Source organism: Natrix helvetica, assembly GCF_964273705.1.
Source record: "Natrix helvetica genome assembly, chromosome: 2".
In the NCBI taxonomy this organism is placed as follows: Eukaryota; Metazoa; Chordata; class Lepidosauria; order Squamata; family Natricidae; genus Natrix; species Natrix helvetica.
Window position 1 is genome coordinate 217862933 of NC_138552.1, and position 17553 is coordinate 217880485.

At 41.5% G+C, this 17553-nt stretch overlaps 2 protein-coding genes across 2 annotated transcripts in view; both read left to right on the top strand.

Annotated features, from left to right (window-relative positions):
• AGT (angiotensinogen) overlaps nucleotides 1-17553 on the top strand; it is a 341767-nt gene that overhangs the window by 97119 nt on the left and 227095 nt on the right. The gene's annotated exons all lie outside the window — the stretch shown is intronic.
• PGBD5 (piggyBac transposable element derived 5) overlaps nucleotides 8187-17553 on the top strand; it is a 93188-nt gene continuing 83821 nt past the window's right edge. The window contains exon 1 of the mRNA XM_081945771.1: nucleotides 8187-8890. Within this exon, the coding sequence (XP_081801897.1) occupies nucleotides 8200-8890 (691 nt within the window). The 5' untranslated portion in view covers nucleotides 8187-8199. The remainder of the gene's footprint in view (nucleotides 8891-17553) is intronic.

Sequence of the window (17553 nt, forward strand, 5' to 3'; positions counted from 1 at the left end):
TTTAGGTTTCCCTCTTCTATGTTGAAATCCAAGACTCGCCTTCTATTGAGTTGATTAAAGTAGCAATTTTCATCATACTAGCTTCCAACTAAATCTTTTTATACCACTCACACTATATAAAGAGCATCTGGTGACAGAGTCACCAGTCATTCTTCTAAATGCAGCTGCTCTTATAAAAGTGCTTTTGATTGCTGTCTGTGTAATCCTTCCTTCCTTCCTTCCTTCCTTCCTTCCTTCCTTCCTTCCTTCCTTCCATCCATCCTTCCATCCATCCATCCATCCATCCATCCATCCGTGATGCTGAGATGGTATTCTAGAAATGTAAATCTGCATCTATGTAAATAAAAAGCAGAAGTAGATCCTTAAGATCTGCTGCTAATCCTTTTCAAAATGAATAGATTTTAGAATCCCTTAAAATAGTTCTGTTTGTACCACCCTGCATTTCCCCCCTGGGTTTTAAGATAGGTTTATATTTTGGAAAACATATATGTCATTGATTTGATTATTTTAATTGTCTTTTGTATCCCTTCTTCCATGGGGGTGGAATTACCAGAGTTACAATGATAAGAAAGCATAACTACTATAAATAAATAAATAAATTCCATTTCTTTCTATGTAGGCTTCCAATCTCTTCTTGTTTTGATGAGATGATATTTGGGGTACTAGAACTAGTTTTGCATGCATATTTTAAGATTGATATTAATAACGTTGAGTGTGTTCTGAAAAGGATGTATAACATGGTGAAGAATCTATACCAAGCATGATTCTAGGAAAGAACCTGGATAGAATGACTGCATGACTGAAGATCCATATCTGTTATGCATATTTTTAAAAAGGTTTTCAGTCTTAAAGTTGTAGCTGCTAGTTTGATTTTTTTCCCCACCCTCTTCCCCATGGATAGCCCCGGGGCTGATCATGGGTAACAGGCAGCAAAGTAACTTGAGGGGAACTATAGATGTCATCAAATATCTAAAAGGCTGCTACAGAACAGGAAAGTTGTTCTTACTTGCTTCAAAGTACAGAATAGAAGAATTGAAAGGGGGCAGATTTCATTGATGGGGTGGAGGTGGCTCACAAAGCCAGAAACAATGATATCAACTGCTAGAATACCAGGAAAGCAGAATAAATCTCTTTGTTTTGACAAGTGAATGAGATGATAGCAAGCTTTTGCAGACTTTAAATAGTAACGCTTTTCTGGAAAAGATTTTGAAAGTGTACTTAAAAACTAAAGGTTGCATTTTGGCTGGCAAGTGTTATTTTGTTAAAAATCGGGGTGTTCCAAACTTTTGACAGGCAATTGTTCAGAGTTCAAACAGACAGTGATTCAAAAAGTTCAATGGCATTTGTTTTCAGTGAAGGATATAGAGCCGTGATAGCGAACCTATGACACGCGTGCCCGATGTGGCACATGGAGCCATGTCACCTGGCATGCACGATGTCTCCCGTTTCTGTTCTGGGTTTCTGGCATGCATGCACGAGCGATGATCAGCAGCCTTCATGCATGCGGCAGTGCTGGAAACTGGAAGAGCTGGTCTTCCGTTTTCTGGAGTGAGCATACGTGCTGGCCAGCTGATTGTTGTGTGCGCATGTGCGCCAGTAACTGGAAGACTAGCTGAAAGTTCCTTTTCCGGTGCATGCATCCTGGGCGGCTCTTCTTTTGGGTTGTGGCCCAGACGAGTGGTCATGCACTCGGTGCCAAAAAGGTTCACCATCACTGATATAGAGAACCAAAATCTTACCCTGTAAAATTTAAGTGAAACATTATTTGTCTGATTCTCTTGGGTGCCTGCATTGTTATACTTTTTTAAACCAAAGTATAAATAATAGAAAATCAGCTTAGTAAAAGAAACATGTAGCATCCTTGCATTCAAATATTCATCCAGAGTGTGTGAAATGAATACATGTCATTTGACCTCTTTACAAACTTGATTGGCTGCATTGTGTGGCACATCATTATATTCATTATGTTGATATATTGGAGTAAAATAGGAAAACCTAAAAGCTACACGTTGAATCAGCAGGAAAGCTAGCTTGTAAGAAGCATGAAAAAAGTGATTTGTCACAAAGATAAGGGTAATCCACTTACAGGATTAATAAAACTGTGGAAGAAGGAGCATGCACGCTCCCACTGTCAACCTAACAGATTACTTAGGTTTACACAGGGACATTTTACTATCTCTTTATTACATACACATACACTACTATCTGAATCAGTGCATAGGCATGGAAGATTGGACTACTCGCCTGGACTACTGCAAGGTTCTCTACATGGGGCTGCCCTTGAAGAGCACCCGGAGGCTTCAGCTGGTCCAGAATGCGGCCATGCGGGTTGTCATGGGGGTACCTAGGTGCTCCCATGTTACACCCCTTTTAGGCGGCCAGCACTGGTTGCCGGTTATTTTCTGGGTGCGATTCAAGGTACTAATTATGACCTTTAAAGTGCTCCATGGCTTAGGCCCAGGGTACCTAAGAGACCACCTACTGCCACCAGTAGCCTCCCACCATCCAGTGCGATCCCACAGAGTTGGCCTTCCCACAGTGTTGGCTAGCGACCCCTAGGGGGAGAGCCTTCTCTGTGGGAGCGCCTTCCCTCTGGAATGAGCTGCCCCCAGAGCTTCGCATAATCCCCGACCTCCGGTCCTTCCGATGCGCCCTAAAAAGTTGGCTTTTCCAGCAAGCCGGCCTGGCCTGTTAATTTTACCTATTTTTTTAAATGTTAGTCTTATATTAATTGGGTTTGTTTTTTGGATTGTTTCTAATTTCCTTTTAACTTTTGTAATATATGTTTTTTAATGCTGTACGCCGTCCTGAGTCCTTTGGGAGAAGGGCGGCATATAAATCCAATAAAAACAAACAAACAAACAAACAAACAAGATTGGAGGACTATTTCTGAAAATGTTGTTGTGCCCTCATCCTATGATTTTATCTGGTGTCATTTAGAATCAGACTTTTCTCCAAGCTCCCCTGATTGACAGTGAATCAAGGTCTAAGACCTAAGGTTGCATCATATCCCAGTCTTATTTTTTACACCATCATTTTTCTTGAATGAATTATTTCATTCATATTTCACCTTACTATTCAATCAACTACAAACAATGTCTAACAATATAATGTTATAGAATGTAAGGGTGGGATGGGATCTTGGAGATCATCTTATCCAACCCCCTGCCCAGTTGCAGCAACCCAACTATTCTAGCACATCTGACAGGTGGCCAATCCAGCCTCTAAATACAGTCAAGAGGAAACATGACTTTTGATCCTGATAACACACTTTGCTCATACCAGCTGGGATTGTACTCATTGGTTCAACTGTTTTTACAGGCCTGTCTTACTGTTGGTTCATGTACAACTTGTGATCGACCAAAACACCTCAATTCTTTCCATGATTTTGCTTTTGTTTTTATTTAAGTTCATCTAACTTTTTTGTCCATTAGTTTAGCCTAGCAAGATCCTCCTGAAACCTCTAAGATGTTCACTCTTTCCTGTTTCTTTGTGTCATTTGCAGATTTGATAATAGTATATTAATTAACCCCTTCTCAAATGATTTATGAATATGTTGAACTGAACTAGGCCTAGAATGGAAATCTCTGGTATGCTACTCAATATTTCCTTCTTTATGTACAATGATTAATGTACTCTCAAATTCAAAGAATTTTCAAGAAAAATGTTATAAAACATACATAAAATCAATGCTGAAATTAATAAATAATTAAGCCTATATAAATAAGAATTTTCAACATAGGGATTTTTTTGTTTTAATTTAAGATATGTTTGCAAAAATGAAAAGTTATAGTTTAACATATCTTTAGTTTCAAAAAATCAGTCTGAAATTTTGATCCAAGAGGAGAAAACATAAAGGGGAGGCAAGTGGTTTATATTCTTGGGAAGTTAGAGGCTAAGATTGGGTTTTCATAGATACAATTATGAATTTACTGTTTCAATTTTGTGTAAAAAATTCTAATTTGATATCACTAAATTGGGATCAGAGTTGATCATATGCACTTTACAACTCTCTTCCCTGCATTTGTGATAATCTGTAATATTCCAGGGATATTCCAATAATCTTTATTCATCCCTCTTACCTTCTTCCCCTTCTTCAACTTCCCGAGTGTTACTAGACATGGTTGTTTTTCTTGTCCATAATCTGCTTGCATCATATGCCCTGAGTGCATGATTTTTTTTTCTTGTTGATCGACATCCCAAGGGAGCAATCAATGTTTTACTGATTGTGGTTGTGGCTTATCCTTAGTTTCATTCATGCTCTTTTGACCTTTCCAGCAAATAGAATAGAATACGATAACAAAGTTGAAAGGGACCTTGAAGGTCTTCTAGTCAAACTGCCTAGGTAAAGGTAAAGGTTCCCCTCGCACATATGTGCGAGTTGTTCCTGACTCTAGGGGGTGGTGCTCATCTCCGTTTCAAACCCGAAGAGCTACCGTTGTCCAAAGTTGTCTCCGTGGTCATGTGGCTAGCATGACTTAACGCCAAAGGTGCACTGAATGCTGTTACCTTTTCACCAAAGGTGGTCCCTATTTTTCTACTTGCATTTTTACAAGCTTTCGAACTGCTAGGTTGGCAAAACCCCTACTCAGGTAGAAAACCCTATACCGTTTTAGACAAATGGTTGTCCAACATCTTCTTAAAATTTTACAGTGTTGGAGCATTAACAACTTCTGGAGGCAAGCTGTTCCACTGATTAATTGTTCTAACCGTCAAGAAGTTTCTCCTCAGTTCTAAGTTGCTTCTCTCCTTGATCAGTTTCCACCCATTGCTTCTTGTTCTACTCTCAGGTGATTTGGAGAATAGTTTGATTCCATCTTCTTTGTGGCAGCCCCCGAGATATTGGAACACTGCTATCATGTCTCCCCTAGTCCTTCTTTTCATTAAACTAGACATTCCCAATTCCAGCAGTCATTCTTTATATGCTTTAGCCTCCAGTCCCCTAATCATCTTTGTGGCTCTTCTCTGCCCTCTTATTGAGTCTCAACATCTTTTTTACATTGTGGCGACCAATACTGGATGCAGTATTCTAAGTGTGTCCTATATCAGGAGTTCTTCCTCCCAACAGCATTTCTGTTAGCATTACTGAAGCTTCTTAGTCTTCCCACTATAACACAGTTGTAATTAAAATATAGGCATAATAATTATTAGGATAATAATGAGGATGCAATCATCTATTTGTTTAAGAGAGATCTGGATTTAACGAAATTGCATTAAGAAACTTATCTAATTTTCAAGTTACTTTAACTTTTAATTATTTTGCTTATTCATTTGCTTGTTTTTATTTAATGACTTAAAGTTTAAGTTAATTAAATTCCAATTGTATGTTCTGCAATACGACTCAACAGCAAAATGCATGTGGAGGTATATGTGTGTATATATTTCTTATAAAGCAAGAGAAATACATAATTGGAAAATGATAACCAATTTATGTGTATGTCAGTATATGCCAGTACATGCAGACTTGATCAACCTTAACAAATGAGCTCATAATCCCAAACAAATTAGGTTTGTTTCAAACAAATTAACATGCAAATGTTTGTCCTCGTTTGGCCAAAAGAATAATGAAATAGTCTTTGATTTGTATTAAAAATATTGAAGAATTAATGCATTAAAAATACTGAAAAGGGTTTTTAATTTTATAATAACAGAGCACTAATTAAACTTCTAATACTCAAAGTAAGGCATATATAAAATAAATAAGAATGAGTTTGAGGAAAATCACTGTAATATGATTCATAAAAGGTCTGAATTGGATCTAGTAGGTATATAAATGTGGACAGTAGTGGGTTCCTCCTGGTTCGGTCCGGTCCAGGAGTGCTGGTAGTAGCCGGGAGCAGCTGACAGCGTACTGGTACGGTGGCTCATTTGGCCCACCCACCTGCCCAAGTTCTATACCTGTTTTTAAAGCAACTGGCCAATTATGCACGCAAGCGCAGTGTGCAGTGCCTGTGTGAGCCCCAACAAGCAGCTGGGTGTTGCTGGATGTGTGTGTGTGAGGATTGCGCATGCGTGCACAGTGCGTGTGTACAAACAGGACACGTGGTGCCCCGTGAGCAGAGTACTGGTAGCTACGGTAAGAGCAACCCACCATTGAATGTGGAGCTGAACCTATCAGTTGAACCTATCTCTTAGGTTTGTTTCATAACAAACTTGGAAAAGACTTTGTCTATGAATATAAAGTACAAGCTAACTAATACAAGTAAGTACACCAGTCAAGCCTGATATAAAACCCTGGATGCCCCTTTATATGAATGGAGATATACCTCCTTATCTAGTACCAATATTTTTTAGGTTGTTCCTCTCCCACCCATGGCTGTATATAGCAAGTTTATTTATTTATTTCATCAAGCATGAATTAGATAACAGATATATGTATAAACATGATTATTAATACATGAAATGGATACAAATACAAGGGGATATTAGGACGGGGGTGGTAGGCACTCTGGTGCGCTTATGCACCAGATCTTATTTCAGCCTATAAGGCTAGAGACAACATATGTTGTTGTCATTATCATGGCTAGTTACACAGTCAGATGTTTAGATTGGATTTGACATTTTTATCCACCTATTGAGTCCTTCCCAAGGACCTGGGATACACAGATGTTGTTTGATGGTGTTAAAGGTACTGTCTGTTGCAGCATGTAAAATGGTTCCAAGTAAAACTGCCTTTTGCGATTGAGTGATGCTGATTTTGTCAATGCTGATGGTGTTCAAGTGGTGCTCCAGATGTTTTGGAATTGCCTATCACTATTGGTGATATTGGTGCTCGCTTTTGCCACTGTCTTCCTATTTGCAGGCCTTTGTATTTTGTGATTTTCTCCAGGTCTTTCTTTTTCATTCTGGTGTCCCCAGGTACTGCAACATTAACTATCCAGACTTTGCATTGATTTATAGACCAGATCTGTAGTTTGGACCTTCAGTAATTTCTAAGTAAAAACATAAAATAAAAGTAGAAGTTTGAAAATGTTTGAGAATTATTCAGCATCTGTACTGCTGAGACAACTTCAGAAGGAACATAGTCTTTCCCTATAAAATGCTTCTTTAACCCTCATCCCATATTTTAATTTTATATATTTATTGTGTAGTTATATAGTAGCAGAGAGATGCATATAATTTTCAGTGAATCTTAAATTAATGCACAATATTTTTTTTGGGTAGGAAAATTCAGAGCAATTTGGAATGGAGCTCCCTGGTTCATTGCAGACAAATAGCTGTATCTGTTCCAAAGATCTGGGCTTCCTTCGTTGCAGCCACTAGCACTGTGTTTCCAAAGTACAGACCACTATATGATATAGTCATTGCCATTCTTGAATATATTGCTAGGTATGATCATTTTCTCTAATAGTGGCAAGGTCTCGGCTTCTGTGGTCACTTCCAGATCTCAGCTTCCCTCTTTGCAATCTTTTTGTTGTTGTTGCTTTAAAATATGCTCTCTTTGTCCTGATGGTAAATTAGTGACACTCCTGTTTACACCACTACGAAAGTAACTCGAAGACCCTAAATCATAGCTGAGTGCAGCATATCTGCTTATAGAAGCTTTTTTTCCGAGGAAGTGGAGGTGACAGGATGGTTATTATTGCCAGGCGCGTGTCTTACCCTGCTGTTTATGCAGAAAGGCATGCAATTTTTCTAATTCGTTTCTGGCTCCAGGCATGCCTCCTGCTGGGTCCTGCTGCTTGCCGTCCTCCTACCTGAAAATGTGCCAACTCTTTAATAATCGGTGGTGAGCTCAACCTCTTCTTATAATAATTATTTAATTACTGCCTTAATCCAGAATCCAAAGGGTCTTGCGGTGGGACTCCGGGAGTTGTGGTCTTCAGCACCAGAGCGGCGGACAGCACTTTCCAATAGCGTTAAAAAAAAAACCCCAGGAAAGACGCTAAGCGATCTCTTCCCAAGATAGATCCCACGGAGATCCGGGAAACTGGCTGCGTGGAGAAAGGCATCAAGCAGCTTTAGCGCATGGCTCGGAGTTAATTAGCCACTTGCAAACTTCTCGCGTTGGATCAGTAGACTTTGCGCAGCCTCTGGTCTTTTTTCTCAAAACCAACTCTGTGATTTTAAACGGCGGAGCTCCTCCCCCTTCAAGGCGGGGAAATGGGTGGTCTCAGGGCATCGGGAGCGCTCATAAAACCCCACCTCTCGTTTTAGGACTGCAGCTGTAATTGGCTAGATGAGGAGATACTGGAAGAGATGTTAAGCTGGCTGCTTCCACCCATGGCTCTGCACACACATACGGGCGGGTTGTGCCGGGGAGAGCGGGAGGCTGGGCTCCGAGGTGGCGGAGGCGGTGGAGGAGGAGAAAGCGGTGGCGGAACCGATGTTTCCCCAGCCTGCTTGCCTACTTCGGTGACCGAGCCGCTCCTGCTGCTGGGTTGCTGCCTGCGGTCGGAGGATCCGTCCGAGCGAGGGCGGCTGCTGACGCCGCCGGTGGAGATGATGGCGGAGGGCGGCGGCGGCGGCGGCGGAGGGCAGCGGCTCAAGGCGCTGTCCCTTCTAGAGGCAGCCCGCTGCCGCTATGAAAGCCTGCAGATTTCCGACGATGTCTTCGGGGAATCGGGCCAGGACAGCAGCGGCAACCCATTTTATAGCACCACCGCCGAGTCTCGCTCTGCCTCCGAGGAGGAGGACGACGAGGAAGAGGAGGGCGAAACCCCCGAGGGAGGACGCAGCCATCGGGGCAGGACTGGGGGACGCCAAGGCTCCAAGGCGTCGGCAGCCGAGCAGCAGGAGGCAGAGCAGCAGCAGCAAGTGCAGGATGGCTTGGAGGCGACTTTCCTGGGTCCCGCGGAGCAACAGCAACGAGAGGAGGAGGAGGAAAGCGAGAGGGGTTGGAGCCAGAGCCTGCGGAACACCCCGACGCCTTCCTTCAAGGATAGCAGCGGTAAATCGGCTCGCGTTCTCTGAATGACTTGGCCGGTGACTCAGGATGTGTGGGTCTCTGTGCGTGTGTGTTGCAGGAGGAGGAGGAGGGCTCCTGTTCTGGAAGAGTGTGGGGAAAAGTGGGGTTGACGAAACGAAGCAGTGAAAGGGCTCCCGACCTCCCCCCCCCCAATGATACTTCAAAAGCACCCCGGAACTCCACCTTAGGGGAAGAATCTTTAGGTTAGGAAAGACGCCCGGATTCAGTGCTGAGATAGACTGTTTCTCCCCATTGGGTTATAAAGAAGCAGCCCTTTCCTTAAATCACTTTCCCTCATTCCCGTACCTTCCAAATGCTTTGGACTCTAACTACCGTCACTCTTGGCTCGGTGATCAATAGTCATGGTGGCACGTGGTAAGAGTAGTCTAGCTTAGCTGGAGTGGGGGAGGGGGACCGGGTGGCCGCCTTGAAAGGGTTGCCTTCACTTTATTTCCATGTAAGTCTGTTGTATCGGTTGTGATTGTGTTGCCTCTGCTCTTTTTCTGCAAGAGTCAAGAAGGGGTTTTGTGGAAAAGCACCGCTGTGTGGAAAAACAGCTTCCGCAATTGTAGCCCTTGTCAGACTACATTGTAGGAGTCAGGGCAAGGCTCCTTTATGGTAGAAAATTGTGCAAGTGCAAGAAGGAGGCAGATCTCCTGCCAATGCCAGTCACTGACATTTTATTTCCTGACATTTCAAATTCAAAGTGAATACAATTCAGTGATCTAAAATGGGAAAGTAGGAAACAATTGATGCATCCAAATCTACTTCGAGGGTAGATCTTCTAATTGCAAATATATAATGGGTTGCCTACATTCTGAAATGCAAAAACCCTGGGCTACTGAGCTGCCTGATTTGTGCAATGTGACACCATAGGTAAAGGGACAGCTGTCTACCATAACTCCCCTCAGTCTGTTATTCTCACATATGTCGGGGCTGCTGGCAATTCTGCTAGCTGTAATCCAAAATCTATTTCAAATGATCTGCATGTTCCAAGCAGTAAGAACTGTTGTGGTAGGTCAGGACTTTCTTACTGCAAGTACCTGGGCATTCAGCTGCTGAGCCCTGCCAGCTAATCGTGGAAAATCAAGCAGTAACTAACCGTAAACATCTGAATATCTTTTGGGCACCTGTAAAGAATGTTGGATCTCCATGATAACTGTAGCTCTGCCTAGCTCTGAATTTCTATGCACTCTAGCTAACTGATCAAATTCTTCATTTTTTGTTATTAACCCTTTGAGAGCTGGGGTCACGAAAACAACCACAAGTGGCTTTTTAGCTTCAGTTTTCTTTGGTTTCATTTTAATATTGTCAAGAATTTGGAAAGGTTTGCCTTTGGAAAACCGTCTCAGAATTGGACAAGTGAATTGCTTTTTCTTAATAGAGTCAACCTGCAAGTAAAGCAGGGATATATTTGAGAATAAGTAATTGCTTTTGACAATTAGGGGTTAAGTTCTGCAATTGAATGTTCCCTATTTGGTTGCCAGGAAGATACAAGATGGTCACATAATATATAGCACAGAGCCAGCTTTTTAAATCATCCTATCATGATCTGGTTTTCCTCCAAAACAAACACATAGAGCCAGGAGTCATTGAATAATGAACTATGAGTTATAAACATTCATGCATGAATCAGCCATAAGGATAATTATGAAAAGTAGAACACATGATGTAGGATTCTGGCATTTTGCACTATTGCACAAATTGTAGATCTTCGTTGCTTTCACCTGGGCTGTATGTAAAAAGAAATCATTGAATTAATGTATATAGCTTGTTGATTGTCTACATCAGATGAGACTTCCAAAGATACGAGTTATGAAAGTCAAAGTTTGATCAGAAACCTATGCACAATTCTTAACTGGGTCTAACAAATACCGCGTCTTACAATATGTGCAAAACTAGATGTCTTTGGAAGGGGATAGTTTGGGTGAGTGACATCTTTATTATTGTGTTTGCATAATGCATTATCCCTTAATTATGCTGAACATTCATTCTGCTTAGTTATAGATAGTGTAGATTTTTGGACCATAGAAGGTGATAAAAACAAGTAAAATAAAGCCTTTTTTGATTCCTGGTGATTTTATAGACACATCTGTGGTTTTCTAGCCAGCTAAATGATTTACTACTGCTTTCATCTGAAAGTTTTTTCAAAATTGTAAATCTAGTCACTATATCTGGAAGACTTGATAGCTTGTTTTACCCTACTACTAACCAGGTCGCAGTCTGCTTACCGGTAGCTTCCATGCCCAGACAAGTTTAACCTGGTGCTGCCACCTGCTGAGGTACACTAGGCAATAGATTTTTGTTAGAAATAAGCCTCTTTCAAACTGGTCTAGTATTTATTAGAATTCTGAAGGGGGGAAAATGCTTTGTTTTCAGAAAATTATTTCCTAGCCTGTAATATTTTGCTCTGCTATTTTAAAAATAAAATACACAAGTGTGGGCAATGGCCTCTCCAAATTTGGGGGAAAAAAACCAAAGCTGGCCGACAGTACAGAAAACATATATAGACACACTTTACAGAGGACTCCAGTTACCCTAGCTCTTATCTGGGAGAGCAGACAGTTTTTTAAGCATCTGTAACACCATCCAGGTGGAAATCACCAAGATCTCAGAAAGACTCTAATTCCAGAAGGCAGATATTGTGACAAGTAGGCATGCTTCCTGGTTTCTGAAAGGTAACTTAATTTAACTGAAGGGATTTGGAATGTGCAACTCTACTGTTTCATACCGGTTGCAGTTACAGGGTCCCTCAAATAACTGAGCCCAATGTCATGCAGGGCTTTATAGGACACAACCAGCTCCTTGAAATCAAAACGGGCAGCAAATTTGAAATCAATGCAGCTCATGGAACACATATAACTTGGGCATACTGAGGCATGCCCATCATTGTCTGCACCTTACAATACAATAGTAGAGTTGGAAGGGACCTTGGAGGTTTTTATAGTCCAACCCCCTGCCTAGGCAGGAAACCCTATACCGTTTCAGACAAATAGCTATCCAACATCTTCTTAAAGACTTCCAGTGTTGGGGCATTCACCTCTGCATTCTGGACCAGTTGAAGCTTCTGAGGATCTTCAAGAGCAGCCTCCATTGAAATAATTGAGTAGGAAAAGATTACTCTGAGTGACTGTCTGAAGGGTCTACTGATTTAGGAAAGAGTACAACTGGAAGGATGCAAAGACTCTTTTGCCCATAGTTGCTACCTGCTCTTCAAGCAGGAGCTTTCAGTCCAAGAAGACACCCCACCCACCTCCGACTGTGCACCAATCTTGCATAGATAAATGATACCCTATCCAAGTTTAAAATGGATTTTCCCTGGATCTAGATGACACACCAGAAGCTACTTTGGTCTTGACTGAGCCGGGTATAGTTTTTCCATATCCAAGCATTGGGACACAGCTTTGTCAGCTTCACTTGGCTAGCCTGGGGCTGAAATATATAATTGGATATCTTTAGCATACCACTTGTGGCACACGGTGGCTCAGTGGCTAAGATGCTGAACTTGTTGATCAAAAGGTTGGCAGTTCAGCAGTTTGAATCCTAAGTGCCACGTAACGGGGTGAGCTCCCATTACTTGTCCCAGTTTCTGTCAACCTAGCAGTTTGAAAGCATGTAAAAGTGCAAGTAGAAAAATAGGGACCACCTTTGGTGGGAAGGTAACAGCGTTCCGTGTGCCTTCGGCATTTAGTCATGCCAGCCACATGACCCCGGAGACATCTTCGGACAGCGCTGGCTTTTCGGCTTTGAAACAGAGATGAGCACTGCCCCCTAGAGTCGGAAATGACTAGCACATATGTGCGAGGGGAACCTTTACTTTTTAGCATACCGCTTATAGCAAACCCAAATCCCCCCACACACATTTCATGTAGATTGTGAATGAGGTGTAAGGGCCAAGCCCTGTGATACCACACAAAGAAGAAATCTAGGGAGCAATATCTCCTAGCCCTTTAATCAAAGCCAACTTGAACTGACTGCGAATGAAGGAAAAGAACTGCAGTAAAGCAATTTCAAAGTCCTGGAGCTTAGCCAGAAGGATAACATGGTTGATGGTTTCAAAAACTGCTTGAGAGATAAAGGAGCATAAGGATGGATGTACCAGCCCCATCCTGGCTCTGCCACAGATCATCGGCAAGTACAACCGAGGCTGTCTATTCTGAATTTCAGCCTGAAATCTGACTGAAAAAGGTCTAGCTAAACTGCTTCCTCAGATTTCTTGATGGCTGCAGCATGACGTCCTTTTCAATAACCTTCTCTTTTGTATCTATTTTGTATTAAGACAACATTTTATCTTGGACAAAATGTTTGTTTTTAAATACTCCAAGGAACTTCATATTTATTTACCCCTAAGCATGGGACACAGCTCAAGAAACATACTGTGAATTTGTTTATCTATGCTTGAGGAGACCAACTCAGATAAGATGAAGCTGACGTAGGCTAACCTTATATATACAAGTTTCGCCTATTGCCGTTAGGATTGGCAGGAGTCCAAACAAAGTATATATCAAAATGGGAATCTGTCTAGACATTTTGGGAAGGTTCCTTTAACTCAGCCAGGCAAAGTCCGCGGTTACATAATTGCTGTGATTGCAACAAGGCTGTAGAGCAACAGATCAGGAACTGTACTGTGCAGTCCTATGAAGGCCAGCCTTTCATTGGAGTGGTAACTGGAAGTTCTCCAGATGTTGCTGAATTGTAGCTCCTAGCATTCTTCCCAATTAGCCTTATTGGCTGTTGCTGCTGGGAATTCTGTTTCAGCAATGTCAAAGTGCCACAGGTTTACCCCCACAGGTTTTGGATGGCTTTGTGTGTGTTGTGCTTTCATGTCTTAGAGCATGAATAAGACAATAAAACATAATCTACCTCTGGAATTTAGTTATAACCCACCCCTTGTGGAACGTTTAAAACTCAGTATGTTCAGAAAAAATATAACCTGTTGATTTTAATTACACTTGCTTCTATTCTTCATAAGGTAAAAACCATGGAATTAGTAAAATCGGGAACTGGAAAATATTCCCGATTGTAGGAATTTAAGATAGAATTTTATATTTGTTTCTGTCTGAAAAATACTTCGGAATTAAGTAGATACCTCTTGAATCACACAGCTTTCTTCTCTTCAATTGCCTCACTGAATGACAAAAAGGGTCAACTAATATTTTCCTTCTTTATACTTATATTTATTTATGAAACATATGGCTACTTTGCGTATGTACCGTAACTCTGGGTGGCTCCCAATGTGAACAATAAAAGAAGTAACGAAAACCAGTATTCCAAAAAAGTCCGACTCCCAGTGACCTCACTACATAAACAATAATAGTTTCTGGACTGCAGGCCTACCCTATCCCTGTGATGGTGAACATATGGCATGCATGCCACAGGTGGCACACAGAGCCATATCTGTTGACACATGAGCTGTCAGCTCCAGCGTGCATGCGCGTGCCAGCCAACTGATTTTTGGCCTTCCAGAGGGCTGGGGGAGGCTGTTTTCGCCTTCCCCAGGCTTCAGGAAAGACTCCAGAACCTCGGGAGGGTGAAAACAGCCTCCCCCAGCTGCCTGGAGGCTCTCCAAAAGCCGGAAATGGATCATTTCCAAACTTCCAATAGGCCTGTTGGACCCTTTTTTCACCCTCCTAAGGCTCCCGAGGCTTTCTTGGAGCCCGGGGAGGGCAAAAACGGCCTCCTCCCAGTCCCCCAGAGGAAATACCAAGCTCAGCTTGGAGGCGAGCAGTGTGGCGGGTGTGGGGGGAATATGGCCACATGCACATATGTTGTGCACATATGCACATGTGGGGGCGCACTTTGTATTATGGGTGCTGGCACACGTATGCACTATTGCGTACGCACATTTTTGGCACCCAGCAACAAAAAGGTTAACCATCACTGCCCTTTCCCAAGAGAAGAACCCAGCTTTTTCAGGCCTTCTAGAAGGCTAGAAGTGTAAGTGCCTACTAGATTTCAGAGAGGAGACTGTTCCATAGGGCAGGGGCCCTTACTACTGGTAGGAAGGTGCACTGCTTACATTCTGTTAGATGACATCTTTTAAGAGAATAGACCTGAAGGGCCCACCTTTTCTGATTAAATCAGATTTAGAGAGCAAATTAGAAGTACTGCAACAAATGAGCAAACTAGAAATCAAACAAAAAAGGGACTGCATAGTGAAAAAGGTTTTAGGAGTTTATGAAATGATTTCTGTATTAGGACATTTGTATTCTGGAGGAATACAGTGTGGCAATTGTGGGTTTTTTTAGCTTCACAAGTCTGGGGTGTAGGCGGTGAAAACACAGTGGCTAGCCCTACATTATCTAATGGTTGTGTTTGCACTCACCTAGGGTAAGTATTTACCCAGGTATGCTGGCAGCACACCACCACCAATGTCCTGTCAGATGGAAATTTGGCATTTTCTACATCTTTTCCCTTGATGGATGGGACACTGTTATTTCCTTCTGTTCTGCTTGCTTTTACTTTTGAGGGGAAGTAAATAATGGTGATTTCAGGTGTGTACTTTATGTCAACAGTAAAAAGAAGCTCCTATAGAACAACTCCTTTTTCATAGGATTCCTCCTGGACTTATTGTTGGCAGCAGGAAGAAAAGGTTAATTATGTTAACTCTTACTTCCCTGGTTTCATTACCTGGAAGACTGAGATTGGTTAGTTTCTCCTCAAAGAATCCTGGTCTCATATTATCCTCTTTTAATTCCCTCACTGACTGTATGTAAGTATTTGTACCTCATGCTGAAAGCCAGGTTGTTGTAAGGGCTGAAGGCCAGAAACTTTGAGTCTTTGAGTCCTACCTTAGGCACAAAACTGATTCAAAGGCAGCCCCATCTTCAACTGTTTATTCTCCTTGAGCCAGTTAAGCATATTGACTAAATTCACCTATTATTTTTAATTATGGGAGGGGGAAGATAGATAGATAGATAGATGATAGATAGATAGATAGATAGATAGATAGATAGATAGATAGATGATAGATAGATGATAGATAGATAGATAGATAGATAGATAGATAGATAGATAGATAGATAGAGACAGACAGACAGACAGACAGACAGACAGACAAATAGATGTTAGACATGAAAACCTGATTGAAACCGCACTCCTCTATATATGGATGTTATGTGATGCATAGAAAAGGGGAAGGGCCACCTTTTTTTCTAGTCAATGTGTGTGGGATTCAATTTTTTTTACTACCGGTTCTGTGGGCATGGCTTGGTGGGTGTGGCTTGGTGGGGAAGGATACTGTAAAATCTCCATTCTCTCCCCACTCCAGGGGAAGGTTACTGCAAAATTCCCATTTCCTCCGGATTAGTTGGGACTCGGGAGGCAGAGAATAGATGGGGGCGGGGCCCCCAGTATTTACTGGTTCTCTGAACTACTCAAAATTTCCGCTACCGGTTCTCCAGAACTGGTCAGAACCTGCTGAATACCACCTCTGGGTAGGGGGCTTTGACCATGTGGTCATGTCTGCTGCCTAGGCCTCTTACCTCACCCCAACTATAGTCATCCCTGCTTTATTATGAATTGTTTAACCATAGTTTTATTGAATAAATAAAAATAGGCTTGGATTTTAGAATAAGGCAAAGCCAAACAAAACATGTTTTGACGCAGTGTGCATATAAATCCGGTCTCTGCTCCTTGATGATAAAATGAAAAAGAACATTCTACTGGTATTCCAGCTAGTCAAATCTTAAAAAGTCAATAGGAATATATGAAATACAAAAAACTGAGGCTTTGCTGTCTTGTAAGGACTAAATATCTGTGTATACCCTTAAGGAAAATGAAATCTTGGTAGACCGGAGTTAAAGGAGAAAATGTACTAAGTACCTACAGCCAACTTCACACTAACACATTTGTTACCATTTGTTTTCTGTTTTGCATTGTAGTATTTTGGGCATTTAATAGTATTATTTAAAGCCACACTCACAGAAGTATACATTAACAAGTTTCAGCAAAAGATATTTTATCATCAAAAAGTTCATTGAAGCAGTTAGCCATGGGGTCATTTACTCCATGATAATGTTATTAGCCATTTTCTTAGTATAAAAATGCTTAAAAGGAGCTGCTAATTTTGTCTTAGAAAGAAGAGTCTAAAAGAAAGAATTTTAAAACTGAGCTCCATAATTCCAGGGGGCTTCAATGAGCATTTTTTTCCACCCTTTTATACAATTGCAAATTTAATGCTCCTATATTTTAGGAAAGGAAGCAAATGTCTTATTTAAATCAGTATCGTATTGTATAGTATATAATACATTTACTGTATATGTTACGGTGAAAGACCGAAATCTGGTGAATGTCGACATTCACCAGATACGCTTGGTGAATGTCCGAAAATACCCTTATCCTCTCGACACCCTTACTCTAATCCCATTACCCTAATACCTCAGCAGATATGCTTCCTTTTAAGCGTCTTCTATTCGCGGAGTTTTTTTTTTTTTTTATGTCGATCGCAGGATCGCAGGTTTTTTTAAAAAAACTCCGCGAATAGAAGGGTGTCGAGAGGATAAGGGTATTTTCGGACATTCACCAAGCGTATCTGGTGAATGTCGACATTCACCGGTGAATGTTGACATTCACCAATTTCGGTCTTTCACCGTAACATATATAATAAATAAGGTAACGCAGTATTTTATATCTAATGATGAGTT